The 14592-nt window shown below is 38.5% G+C and overlaps 1 protein-coding gene across 7 annotated transcripts in view; it reads right to left on the minus strand.

Moving 5' to 3' along the window:
- Nucleotides 1-14592, minus strand: part of SH3D19 (SH3 domain containing 19) — an 82372-nt gene that overhangs the window by 12414 nt on the left and 55366 nt on the right. For all 7 annotated transcript variants that reach the window (XR_014851677.1, XM_085058485.1, XM_085058483.1 and 4 more), the window contains 4 exons: nucleotides 8836-8943; nucleotides 5315-5427; nucleotides 3015-3073; nucleotides 663-927 (listed from right to left, as the gene is read on the minus strand). Coding sequence is in view for 6 of the 7 variants with exons in the window: in XM_085058485.1 (XP_084914611.1) it covers nucleotides 663-927; nucleotides 3015-3073; nucleotides 5315-5427; nucleotides 8836-8943 (545 nt within the window). In the remaining variant the exon portion in view is untranslated. The remainder of the gene's footprint in view (nucleotides 1-662; nucleotides 928-3014; nucleotides 3074-5314; nucleotides 5428-8835; nucleotides 8944-14592) is intronic.

The raw sequence follows: 14592 nt of genomic DNA on the forward strand, positions 1-14592 counted from the left end.
TAGTTCAAGCAGTCACCAGCTCTTATCACTGACCAGTTTCAAGTTTCTGGGGAAAGACCTTCTTGTTTTTATCTGTAACATTGATCCATTTGCATTTAAAATGCTGTAATAACACATACAACACCAAAAGCATTTTTATAATGAAAAGGGATGGCACCAATAGGACGAAACTGTAAGATTAGCAATGTTACATTCCTCACTCTTTGCAAACTTGATTAAGTAAGGTCAACTACTTTATAAGTTGTAACACTCCCCCAGTTTTCTTAAGTAGTTTTATATGTACAGGTAAAACCAGTATAAAAATGCAATTATTAAGCATCATTTTACGGATAGATAATTCAGGAACTGGTGACTGTAACAAAACCCCAAACCCCAAAAGCTATGCATTAAAGATATGTATAATATAATTACATATATACACAAAAATACACCACATAGATCTATACTTTGCATGTATTTATTCCTTTCTCCAGTATTGCCTTGCAGGACTTATTACTATTTATCTACTAGCATTTTCTAAGGAAGATTATGCTGATAAATGCACTTTGAAAGCCACATCATACTAACCTACTTTAGTAGGTTTAACTACCTTTTTCACTACTATTTTAACCAGCACTGTTTCATAAAAACAATATTCTCAGATAGAATATCTCAACTCTCACCATGTATTTATTGTAGAGAGGATGACCTGGTTTAGGTCTAGGAGGTAATGCTGGATCTGGACTTTTAAAGACTGCACTTTTTGTTCTCTTGGGTCCCAACCTGAACTTGCTGGTTTTTTTATCAGAAGCGATGTCAGAACTAGATCGCGAAAGAACATCCTTCTGGGAGGAGGTCTTGGCTGCAGAGAGTTTTGGTGGAGGTGGCCTTCCAGGAACACTTTTAGGTGGGGGAGGTCGAGCAGGTATAATTTTTCCATCCACAGGCCTAAAAATTGTGCAAACCATCAAAAAATATGCATATTAATAATCCTGCCACCTGATCCTAGCTGTAGAGTGTGCAGTGATGAAACAAGGTTTGTGATGACCTGAGCTGTACAGTGTGTAGCATCTGAAGATTTCCAGGAATACATGAACTCTTCAGATACTAGGAGCAGATGATCAAGTCCTTAGACAGATCCTTTGATTATGTACTTCCAACTCTGCTCACCAACAGACTACCAGCTTTCTGGGGAGCCCACTAAATAAGCAGGATTTATTTCAGCAATCCACCACCAGAAAGGGCTGTGTTTGAAGCTGCTGCAGGATGAAGTTCTGCTATTGGAGAGCTTTTGTGAAAGCTGGTCTTCAGGAATCAGCCTAGCTTAATCCTTAGCATGTCACTTACCTGAAGTGACTCTGATGAAACTCATGACATATGACACCACTTTGCACATTGCCATCAATAGCAGAATTTACCATTTTTATGCAACAGATGTCTACTGCAGAAAGAAAACACTGATAAAAATACTCGAGTTCTCTGGCAATGCTGGAGGTATGACACTCATTAGTGGGCCAGCAGTTTAGAAACCAAAATCAGAGACTAGCAAGTGACAGTAGTAATGTTTAGTAGTAATTAATATTAGTAGTAATATTCCAAAAACACAGTATTGCTTGATTCTTAATGCGGTACCTTCAACCAGTTACTGCAAGTTTCTGCTACAGCTGTTTATCTTTTTTTCATTGAATACAAATTCAGCATAATCACTTACTCGTGTGCATTCCTCATGGGTCTGCAAAAATTATCAATCCCAACAAATGTGCATAAGTGGATCTTTGAAGTATCATTCCAACACATTTTGAGAGTGTCACCCACCACTTGAGAAGATACTAGTGCTCTACTAATGCTCCTGATAAGAGTTCTCTATTACTATTTGAGTACAGAATAATTTTTAAATTTCAAAAAAAATTTCCACTTCTGTTCAATATCCGTCTCCCCCTTTTCTTGGCCTCATCTTAAATGAAGCATTTTTAATATTGACAAAAGGGGAAATTCCAAGTTAGACTGCCTGAAATCTGTAAACGGATCAACCCACACTTTTTAAAGGCAACTCAAGTAAACAAGAAGACCATAACAAGCAATTCAGTGAATTATTACTGCTTACATAAAAAAAAATAAAAATTGAAAATCCATTTTATCAGATGAGTGAAAGGACAAAATACTTACTGCAGTCCCAGGGACCCTCATAAGAATCAGGAATGTTATGCTAAATTGAATGTGGGGAAGGAACAAGCCCATAAGGAGCAATAGTGAGGTATTTCCTTGTGGTACATTCACATTCTTTCCTGATAATTAATACTTATTGGTAGACTCAGTTCAATATCAGAAAGATTCTCTTGTCCTGACAAAACAGAGCAAACTCTTGTGTTTAAACTCACAGATCTAGAATGAAATGCTGAGATACCCACAGTGGGTTGGCTAGTTAGTGCCTGATCTCCCTCCCCTGTGTCTCTGGCATTGATGGACATGAATTTAACGCTGGACAAACAGCTTTTGCCCTTGCAGATGCTCCTTCTTTTTGGTTCACAAGAATAAAAACTCCCAAGGCTATCACTGATCCTGCAGCTGCATTTTTGGTTTGAAGTGTATAAACCTGTCAGTGCTTCTGGGAAGCTGTGGGCCCAGCATCTGCCTTTTTCAGGGTGGGAGCATCTGCCACCTCTACTCCTTCACCACTCAAACTCCATCACAAGTGCAAGTGCTGTGGGTGAAAAGGTTAAAGATTCAGAAAGGAATGACTGTCAGCAGCCACTGTACTTTAGCTGAAAAGTCAAACAGCTGTTCTCCTATAATCTCCCTGCTCATACCAATAATGTACAAACAAGTATTAAACAGCTACCAGCTTAGTCCTGCCTGTTTATTAGTGAGCATAGTGCCCAGCCAAGACTACTGAGCTATCAGTAGCTGGAGTCATAAGCTTCTACATCTGAGTATCAGAAGCTACTGGCTGGAGTCAATAGCTTCTACATTGAGACTAACTATGCTAATTAATTCACAAACACCACTTTCAAGTGATTCTGAAGAACCACACTCACCTTGGGGGTAGTAGAGGTTCTGGCTGAGGCACTCCACCCTGTTCTGAGTGATCCAACTCCTACAACCATTCAAAAGAAAAAAGACATTTCTTTAAGCCTAATGACAAAAAAGATCTTGTTTAAATGATACAATTCTTACATTCAATTATATCCTATGGACATGAAAAACAAGAGTTTCTGGAGACCTGGAAGTAAAGTAATAAGTATTATGGCACGATTCTCTGATTTTAAAGTGTAGTTGGACATGGAAGGAAATATGGAGGGTAAGTAATCTGATTTACTACTTGAAACACAGCTTAAATTGTGCATTATGTATGACCCAGTACCTCTTTTCCTACTACATGGCAGTAAGCACTTAAGAGCCAGTTTCAGGAGAATCCTACAAATGTACATTTACACTGCCCACAGGATTTCACATTATCAGTTTTGATTTGACTTTGACACATGGAACACTTTGAACAGGCTTAAAGCAGAAAACATGACATTAATGCAACTTGCACAGGACTGCATCTCTTGCGAGTAACATCAGCTCCCATTAAAGAAGACATGTAAATTTGTTTTCTAGAGATCTAACAGACAAATCCCAGTCAATCTTGCTTTGGCAGATTGAGGCATCACTCCTCCCAGCTGCCCATGCTGGCCCTGCTAGAGATTACCACCATACAGCAGTGAGGAGAGGAGGACATGTGCCATGTCTGAAGGGCCTGGACCACAGTAAAGGATTAACAAGTGACCATCTTTGCTGCCTCCTGCTGTTTGTTTTCATCCCAGAAAGTTCTGCCAGGTCTGCTGAAAAAGCACAGCTGCTTCTGGAACAGCGTGGCAAACCAGAGAGCTGAATCTGGGTTCAAAAGAACCCTTTCTGAACTAGTAGTTTTAAATAGGTCTGAACAGTCTTGTTTACTTAATTGGTGCTTGAATGTGCTTGAAATTCATAAAAAATTTCTGTGATTTCTCCCACCTAGAAAATACTTAGATACATTTTGTGACAAAATTTCACCCTTAATTGAGTCCCCAAATTGATTTTCTGATTAAATGACTCTATTAGAAAGAAGACAACCTGCCACTTTCATATGAGGATGTCATTCTCATATCAAAAATTTTCCTCTTCTGTGTGAAGAGGAAGAAATCTGTGCCAACTGCTGCTTATGGTCAACAAGTTTTGCTGTTGTTGTTTAATCACTTCTACTGACAAACAACACTAGTTTTAGAAGCACAATTCTTACCTTTCCAAAGACAGGATTTAAATGTTCCAGTGGATTCACTACAATCTTTTTTTCAGAAACATCCTCTGAAGCTTATACATCCTGTCACAATAACCTGGATGACATTGTAAAAGTTTTGGAGTTCCACTGCATAAAATGTCATTTAATGTCTCATTTCGTAAATTATTTTTTCAGGATTATCCAGGCAAGGTGGGACCTCTCTGAACACCCTTTTCAATCATGACCTTTAGAAACCCTTTATCTTTATTAGCAAAGGTAGATACAAAAGCATTTGTTGGCAGCATCCATCTAGTGAGGGCTTTTAATTTGATTTGACCTTTTTACTGCCTGTGGCTTTCACAAGATTCTCTGCCACTCTTGCCATCAGAAAATTCAGTATCTGGAAATTTTACTCTCATTTTCTAGTTTATTTTAATTCCCTTTTGAAAATCTGTGTCAAATGTCATATAGCTACAATGCCTACCATTACTAGGTATGTGTTTCGGAGCGAGGAGCAGAGCCTTACTTCCCAAAATAGGTGATTCTACTCAGTAGAAACAACTAGAAGGAAAGAGCTGAAAAAAAGCAAGCTTCATTCTTCCTCAGAAAAGTTTCCTCTGCCTGGAAATTAGCACAGACACTGAGAGGTATTATCTGCAGGAGGGTAAAAAAATGTGTTTCTAAAGCTCTTTGACAACATTTCACCATGTAAATCCCAATGGACTTTGAACCACTTTGCAACGCTTTTGAAACAACGCTTTTGAGTTGTAGAATTGAGTTGTAGAAACTCAAACTGAAACTCAGGTGTAGAAACTGAGTTGTAGAATACCCTGATTTCAGATGATAAATACAGAAAATTGAAGATAGATGTGATCAAAGCTTAGTAAAATCACCAGAGTGCTTTTCAAAACTGACAGCAGTCTAAATTACCTAATTAAATTAGAGAACAGAATTAAAATAAAAAAGCCTTAAACTTTTGACTAGTCATTTTCATCTTCTGGTCCTTCAAATAACTTCACAAATGCTTGAGGATCACAAGAGATGTTTTAACCAAAACAGACAAAGCTGTAATACAGGAAAACAGTTCTAACTTACCCCTTTTTTCACTAGATCACTACTCTTGGGTTTTCCCACTGTGATACTGGATGTGTTCCCAATAGGCTTTTCAGCAGGAAGTGGTGGAGGGCTATGTGGGATGTCATTTAAAGCTGTAAAAAACCCAAAAATTCCTAAATTAAAGTCTAATTAATACCTTCCTTACATGGCCCAACAATAGGTAAAGGAATGTGCCTTTGTTTGGGGCATTTTTTTGTGTGAATGCAATTTCCTTCCTCAAAGCCAGAGCAGCCAAAAGGAAGAACCACTTAAAAGAGAGTGAAGAGACACGAAGTGAACATTTTAACTCTGAGGCTGAATTCAGGAGTACTTCCCATCCTGCATGATGGATCTTCACTTTACTCTCAGGATACCAGCAAATTATTACAGAGTTTTAGGGTTTCAGCTGCAATACTTGGTGATATAATATTAGATGTGTAGAAGAGATTCTACCCCTGGGAATGTCAGATTCATTACTGGATACCCTGAAACACCATCACCACATTTCTAAACTGACTCACTTTTTTTTTCAGCTGTCAGCTCCTGGAATATCCTTCAAGCTGGAAAACAGCTGAGGGTTATTTCAAGTAACCCTGAAAGATCAGGAGACTTGGATGGAAGAATCTCCAGAAAGGTAAAGGCAAGAAAATAAATTATTGCCTGCTATAAAATTCAGGATGACAGAAAACAGAGATGGAAGTTCCCAGGTAGTCTTTAAGGAGCTAAGCAAGTTTAGGACATGGAAGCAGAAACAGTACAGATGAAACAGTGATGACGTCCTCACGCTCAGTAAAGAATAGAAAACCCTCCTAAATATATGACATTTGCTTTCAATGTCTTTGCCATTGAAACCTGGGAAACTTGGACAGGTTTTGCCAGCATGTTTACCAAACATTTTGTCTTTATGTATTTGAACCTTGTAATTTATTTTACAATCTGATCGTATATCAAGAAAATTCATTTCATAGAAAGAACTAGAGACACTTAAGTCCTTCTGACTTCCAGCTGAACTTGGAGTTACATAAAAATGTGTGTGCACAGCCTGGACATTTATAGACTTATGAGAAAAAAAAAGAGGAGAGATGCTATCCAAAACAAAACTTTCAGTTGCTCATTTCAAGAAAAGTACTCTCAACAAAGAAACAACACATAGAAAGGAGAAGTGTTGTTTATTTTTAATAACTCTGTTGCATTACTTTTATGTAAAACACTGCTGCAATTTTAAAAAATTGATCAGTTCAATTCTTAGGAGAAGGTCACAGTTACTCTGTTGGCAGTGACCAAGCACGGGGAAAATAAGTTAGGAAGTTCATGACTTTCCTAAGGTACTGAGATGGATGAAAAGTAAAAACAATACCTGGCAGTAATTGCAAAAGAAATCTTCTCTTATCACTTCTTACTGATATATAAAAAGCATGATATATTTATTTAACACTTCAAATCTTGCTATATACACAAATGACCTAATTTCCTCTCTCTTACTCTTTTTTAGGTCTAAATTAAAGGAATGAGAGGAATAAAACAAAAAAAATCCCCCACAACTAGAAGACAGGTGTTATTTTCAGTGATTTCTAGGTGCAATAACTGAAGTGGAAGTTGATTCCTTTCTAATTGCATCTCGACAAAAATGCTAATCTTAATCGAGAACTTCACTGGAGTTCAAATACTTAAGCATCCAGTTCTGTCCTCTTTTTGGTTGTGCTGGGTGGGCTGTTTTAGGAGGGTCTTTTTGTGTGTTTGGGGCTTTTTTAATTACTGCTCTTTTGTTTTGTTTGTTTATTGGGGGTTTTCTTTTTAGTTTTTGCTGGTTCCTGACAGAATTTATCTCCCTTCATAAACAAGATGGTGACAGACTCCCTGTATTGAGATTATGTGGCCCCTTTACAATGTAAATCCTACTATACCCATTTATATCTTGGCCCAGTTGTACTTCTCTCCTCTTTTAATAGGTTATATTTCTGCAGCAGCTCCTATTGGACAAAAGGCTACTCTGCTTTCTCAGAATCTGCTTCTGTTCCTCCACATCCCATTAATCTTCCAACCACTAATTCCTGTAAGGCAGGCAGTCCTTCACAACCTCCTGATGTTTGTAGCTAAGTAAAGGACTGTCAGTCCTTTGTGGAAAGTTCAATTACCACTAGAGAGCAGCAAGGGACCAGTTATCTACCAGTTCAAAAGAAAACCCATCTCAGAAAAAAAAAAAAAAAAGGAAAAGGAAAAAAAATCAGGTGGTTGGTTGGTTTTTTGTTTCATTTTATTTTTAATTGTAATAACAATTTCTTTTATAGAGAAGAATTATATCATGGTTTCTTTACAGTAGTTCATAAACATATTCCTCCAATTGAAAAAGCCTTTTATTTATAATCAAGTATTAACAGAAGGACTTTTCCTCACAGCTTTATCTTCAGTCTTCTCTGTATTTTTAATAATTTCCACTGCATTTCTCACATATGCAGGGCAAAAGAAAATTTAGTATTTTAGCACTGGGTTGGTGACAGGGGGAGATTGGAAATAATGAGTGAAACTCTTAGGAGAAATGCCACCTGGACATACCCTTACTCAAGTTGACTCTACACCTACTATGTGTGGCAAAACATGATTTTGAAACATGAGTTTTAAGAGCTATCTTGTGACATTTTTCCCTAAGCTCTGAGGATCAAAGGTAAGGCTAAAGAGAATTCTGCAAGTATGCACTCCAGCATACAAAGACTGACATAAAGACCTTGTGGCTCCCTGATAAATTCCCACTCTTAAGACATTGTCAGGGTCATTTGTAAAGCTGCAAAGGATTAGAGGTGGAAGGCTTTAGGAATATGGTAACTCTCAGAGAACTATAGTCATGACCTTGACATAAAATTGAACACATCAGGTTTTTGCATCCCAGTTCTCATATGTCTTTTTAAATTCCCTCAAACTGCTACCTAAACATTCTTGCCTAAATGGTCACAAATCCTTGATCTAGCAAGGATCAAGGGAACTTCTTGATTTAAACTGTGAAAACTTTCCTAAACATCCCAATCAAGCTGTATTTGAAGGAAATTTTAATGCACCATTGCTGTTTCTTTGACAAGGAAGCTTGGGAGCAGCACTAAAATAACCTCAGCTGAGGTCAGCACCACAGTCAATTTGGCCAAACATGCAGCTCCATTATATGGTTTAGCAGACCCTTTCTTCTGCTGCAAGGGTCTCCTCCAAGTCTTCCTTTCCAGCCTCTAGATCTGCCCCTTACCTATAGTTTCACCTCTGCTATGCATCAGCTCCATCAAGTTTGAAAGACATCGGACTCAAGGGAGGGAGCCTGATGAAGCAGCCGGGAGGCAGGGAGAGTAGAACATGATGCTCATCTACTTCTCCCTCCCTCCACAGCCCTTAGGTTGGCTACTCTGTCTTGTCAAACAGTACCACAGGATTCCTTTGGCAGTTAATATTAGCTAGTAAACAGCAAATCAGTTAGTAAATATTAAGGCCTAATTGAAATGGTTTTCTAACACATTTTTCAGACATTTGGGAGAAGAACTTACATTTCCCGGGTTTAGCTGGGATTCGAATCACAGTGGGTTTCCGAGCTAAAGCTGCTTGAGCCGTCTGTTCCTTGGCAGGTTCATTTTTGGTTAGGAACTTAAATGGATCTAAAAGTGGAGAAAAAACCCAACATCTTTAATACATATTTGTTGAACACAAACCCTACCAAGTATTGCTTTCATTATTAAGGATATTTGTATTTCACGCCCAACACAGTAATAAAACATAGATAGATCAGGCTGATGCAACTAGTGTACTCAGCTCTTTGTAAATAACATGTCTTTTTGTACATCTGCATTCATAGTTGACTTAACATAAACATGCTCCAGATACCTTCTGGGATTATACGAGCCACTGAACAAGAGGAACTGCATTGCTTGGTAATAGGGACCTGAAATCAGAATGGCTTTAGGGAAATGTTTACAAAGCAGTTGCTCTAATGCACTGACAGAGCTGTGAACACATTCACTAAAAAGTTTTAATCAGTACAATCTTGCCAAAGCTAAACAATCAGCACTGCAGCATATAAAATGCTGAACAGGAACATATAAAACATTTAAATATTACTGAATACAAAATGTCTTTACTGTAGAACAGCTAATTCCTTTGAAGATTCTGCATAATTTTTTTGGTTATAAACAACTGGTTCAGACCAAGGTCTGAGAGTTAGGTCTGAGAGCTCTGCCCCTGCCTGAATCACCCATTCCTCTACAAGCCTGCCCAATCATTCCACTGATAAGACAGGAGCAGTGCTTCCCATGCTTCATTACCTTAAACACTGGTCTCTTATTAATAGACACGGGAACATGGGCGCATGTAGAAGGCAGCTGTAAAAATACTTGTACATACATAAAAACCAAATTAATATGTTCTTTCTCAAGTACACCATGTCAAAGAGCAATACTTCTCTCTTGTTAACAACTGCTACTTCTTTCTCTGACATTATCAAATTCTGCAGTAAAATGGCAATGCTGAACAGTACCATAAAAATGTACAGTAGAAACTGGAGAAGGACTCTGGATGATAAATTCCCCATGACACATATTCATAGCCACAACAACTGAGTCTGATCTCCTCTGCTGGCCTTTTCAGATGTGTAGCTCAATGAGATGTTATTTATGGAGTGTCACAATCTAAGAGAGGAAGTACGCTGGGCATCTCTTTGAATTCTTCATGACTTTTATAAAAGCATACCCTTTCCCAAAACTACTGCCACACTTCCTGACAAAGCTGGAAAAATCTGTATTTGACAAAATTTTACCTTTAACACTTAGAAAAAACAGTTATGTCATATGAAGTCATGATTTCTTACGGATAATTTTGGACAACAGAATCAAATGCAGTTTAGCAACGCCTGGCAATTCACATAAGATTTAAGAAAATACAGAAATGCAATATTTATTTATGAACAACCTCATGGCCTCGTGCATGCACACGACTTGGTGGCCACAGCTCCCCCTTGCTGGATGCTTCTGCCATCAGGCCTCTCTGGCAGTGTCCCCAGCTCCTGCTGCCAGCGTGCAGCTGTCACAGCAGCAGGGACAACATGCCACAGGGACCGTGCATGTTCACCCTGCTCAGATGTCCACCTCCCACTAGCTCCTTGCTTACAGCTTTCTCCACAGGCAGATCCATAATGTATGGGTGTGCTGTGTGGATTTGTGCCATGGCCTCTCTCAAAGCCAAGACATCAACCTGCCTACAGGCTCCTCAGGAATCCTCCTGGATACCTTCAGATTACATTTTAATCAGGAATCAAGCAAATCAATTCCTTCTGTCAGGCTGCTTGCGCAAGAGCTGCAAGCGTACACTTCAGGTACAAAGGATCATGGCAGGTCAACAATTTGTCTACAGATAAAGGTATACAGGCTACAGTTAAAAATAAACCTTGTTACCATCTAGACAAAAGATGGCTCCATCACTTTGTGCCCAAAGATGCTGGTGCATCTGGAAATAGGGCAAAGGCAACCCACAATGCTTTAGAAACTAACATCTTGTTCAAGTTATGGATTAGCACATAAGGGTAGAAGGTTTAGCTCTCTTCAATGAAAACTGCATCACAGCAAGAGTTGTTGTAGAGGACTTGAAAACACAGACCACAAGTGGAGTGGAAGCATTCTGGAAGTACAGTCAAGAAACCAAAATCCCACCACTGGAGCAAGCCTGAAATTTTCTTTTACTCTTCTATACCTCCATCTAGCTACAATGCTAACAGTTGAATTGCATTAAAAACATGAAGATTTATCAAACCTTAACTTTTCAGCTGGTATTCAGAGTGACTTTAAGTGCAGCTGGAAAAAGCCCCAAACCTGAAACTGGGCTTTCTACTCTCTTTCAGTTATCTGGCAACTCTGCATCAGATTTGAGGAGTGACCCTGGTGAGGCAGCGAGGCCTCAAAGCTGCATTGGCCTGTTGGGAAGCTGGAGACACAGGATGAGCAGAGGAAAGGTGAGCAGGGCTAAGTCATGGGCTCCTTGACACAGCATGACCATAAGGAACACTCTGGCACACAGAGCACCTCTCAGGGTAAGGTTCTGCACAGGTGAAGGAAGTTCTGCATGAAAAACTAGAAAACAATTTTCCAAAGCCTCCATCTTATGAAAATATAGACATTGTGAGACCAAGTGGAAATGCCCTAAACAACACCCAAAACAACCACAGTTCTGTATTCTTGTAAATTTAAAGGAGGTTTAAAATTGTACAAAATTGCTGTTTGGCAGCTGTTAATCACTGCTATGCATAGAAACAGTTTTCTTGACCATTCTGCAGTTGGCAGAGGTCTCTACATCAGTACATCTGACAATTTTTAAGTCTGAGAAAAGTAATTTCTAAGGCTGAGAAAACCATTTGATGAACGTTAGTTTTCCACTCATTATCTTATGTTCAATTACACTGTTGTCACCTCATAATTAGTTTAAAACTCATTACCTTGTTTGTGTTATTCCATTCCCTAGTGCTGGGTTTGCAGCAGAAATTGGCTGCGAAAATGACTGTGCTGCTTTGTGCAATGGGACTGACAACATATCAAATTTTTATGTTGTTTAACAACAATTGGGCATCGTTTGAGCATAATTCATGGAGGTGTGAAAACAGAATTGTTAATATACTCATTTAAAGCTTCTCAGCTCAAGGAAATTAATCTGCAAGTAATTTTTCATAACATATCAACAGACTTCTATAGATTTTTTTTATTAAACTTTTACAATTATGCTGAAAGTCTGTGTCTTCTTTAGTCTCATTTTTCTAGAGCTTCTGTTTCAAAGGTTTATGTGATAACATGTATTAGTGTGCTTGTTTCCGGGAACGACAAATGAAAGCTGTACATTCAAATAAAGCACACATAATCTCTTTTAACAGTTTTGGAGAAAAAAACTCTTCCCCTTCCCCCCCTTCTCATATACCACCCTTGTTGAAAATTAAAAATTAGGAAGTTACAGAAGAAGTAGGTTTTGCCCACGCAAGATAGACAGATAGGTGTCTTCCTGAAATATTTATTGGTAGCCTTTAAGTGAGAGGCAGTAAGATGTTAAAAGATACCTCAGCAGAAATAAAGGGAATCTCCAAACAAATATTAAGTGGAAAGCTAGAAGCCCAGACTAGTACTATCTGTTGTGAAGATGCTCAGTCCTGCAAGTACTCAGTACCCATGAGAACAATGTAGTACAAAGGTGTGGATGCTGATATTACAACACTTGTCATTACAGAAGTATGCAAATCTGTCTACTTTCAAGGTTTGATTTAAAAGCCTAAATCAGCTGTTAAAGGCAAAACTCACACATTCTCTTCACACAGACCAGTATTGCTATAAGAGACATCCAAGAACAGAGAGTAGAAACAGACCTCCTCACCAAATGGTTTTGTTAAAATCTCGCCCTGTGAAAGCACTCTGGTGTTTATGGAAGCATAACCAGCCCATGTGTGGGGGACGATTCTCAACAACAGGCCCCTCCTGGTAATACAGCCAGAGATCCTATGGAAACCTGAAAGATAACACCCCAAAGAATGGGGTTCATGCTCAAAAAACACTGAGATGTCACAATCAAAAGTCTGATGTTCACTCAGACATTTTAAATCTCAACCTATTTACAACTATAAAGAGATGCATTAAACAGGTATCCTATCTAAATTCCAGCATCAGTGATTTTACCAATCTGCTTTCCACAGTATTTTTCATCAAGCAAATTGACAGTTCACTGTTTTCAGAAATGGATTTCTGACACAGAGACAATAATATGGACTACACCACCTTTCACAAAGTATGCAATTTGCAGCTCCGTCTGCATGGCACATCGTCGTGATCTGGTCATGACCCTATCTTTTAACAGACTGGAGAAGAAAAAAAAAAAGAGAGAGAGAGACAATGGGATGCAGGTTCTTTCAGCATCTGATCCGTGCATAACCTGAAATTAAGTTCAGGTGACACTTGGGCTTCCCAGTATTGTCTTAACACAAGGAGAGTAGACCAGCTAATTCAAGTAAAACGAATGCAATAGTATTTGGGAGGAGACTTAGTACTGCTTCAGACTTAAAGTTGGAGGGGAGGCAAGCAAATTTGCTTTGCAGAAAGAGCCTAGCCATCAGTGTGACAAAAATGCATAAAGACAAAGAATTATACAGAGCTTTGTATTCTCTGGAAACTATAGAAAAAATTTGCCACAACACGCCACAGAATATTTGGCTTAAGTGTACTTGCTGAAAATGCAAGCCATCCTTAACTGAGCAATGAAATCTCATCCACATTGTCAGAAAGCTGGAGAGCAGATAAAATCTACTACTAGAATAGCAAAGCTTCTTGGACGTCTTTAACACTTAATGGCAATAAAAGCATTAATGGGATGGAAAACTACACACATACTAATACACATAGAGAGATATAGATGGACCTTTTCTGAGCTTTCAGCACTTCTCTCTCAAAGTGTGGGAATGCCCACACTTAGTACCTGTGTGTATCTGAAAGTATAACCATTTGGCTCATAGTTTATCTGTACAAGTAAAGGTGATAGAAATTACACTGCCTTTGGCACAAAAATACTGTGCCTACCAGCACAGGCTATTATGTGAGAGTTTGGAGGCCACTCCTACATCACTGATCTATTTTGCTAGTTGAAGTTAGACTAGGATAGCTCAGACTACAAGAGCCTTCAGGAGGTCTCTAATCAAACGTCCTGCCCAGAACAGGTCAGCTGTGAGGGCATGTTGCTAGAAATTGGTTGTGTAACCTGGTCTGACTTCAAAAATTGGATGCCAGAAGGTATTTGGACATACAGTGGGTGACAAAGAAAATATACCACCGAACTACCCTGAAGATTAGGAAACACTGCCTTGTCCATTCTTGCCAGGTGAATGAATGGGTTTTTACTGCCAAGAGATTCAAGCGCTCCAAAACAGGCAAGCTGGAAATTTCCAAAGCAAGTAATGGAAAGCAGTCAGACATACAAAATCTTTTTCTTAATTGAAAACGTGAAGGATGAGGTAATTTATAATGTTGTTTAAAATATCTATCTACTCCCTCGCAAAAATCTCAAATGCTTTCAGCAAAGAAAAAAAATGGTTTTCTTATAAACATTTTCTTTTAAATAAGCATTTTTTTGTTCTTAGACATACTTTCTGAACAAATGATATGTGCATTTTAAGTATTGTAAAATAAACGGATTTAATTATCAGAGAAGACAGATCTTATTAAGAACATTATTACTTGTGTGTTACTTCAAAGCATCTATAGACCTGGCACACAAAACCAAATTCATTTACATTT

Source organism: Lichenostomus cassidix, chromosome 4, assembly GCF_008360975.1.
Source record: "Lichenostomus cassidix isolate B80296 chromosome 4, HeHo_3.0, whole genome shotgun sequence".
NCBI classification, from domain to species: domain Eukaryota; kingdom Metazoa; phylum Chordata; class Aves; order Passeriformes; family Meliphagidae; genus Lichenostomus; species Lichenostomus cassidix.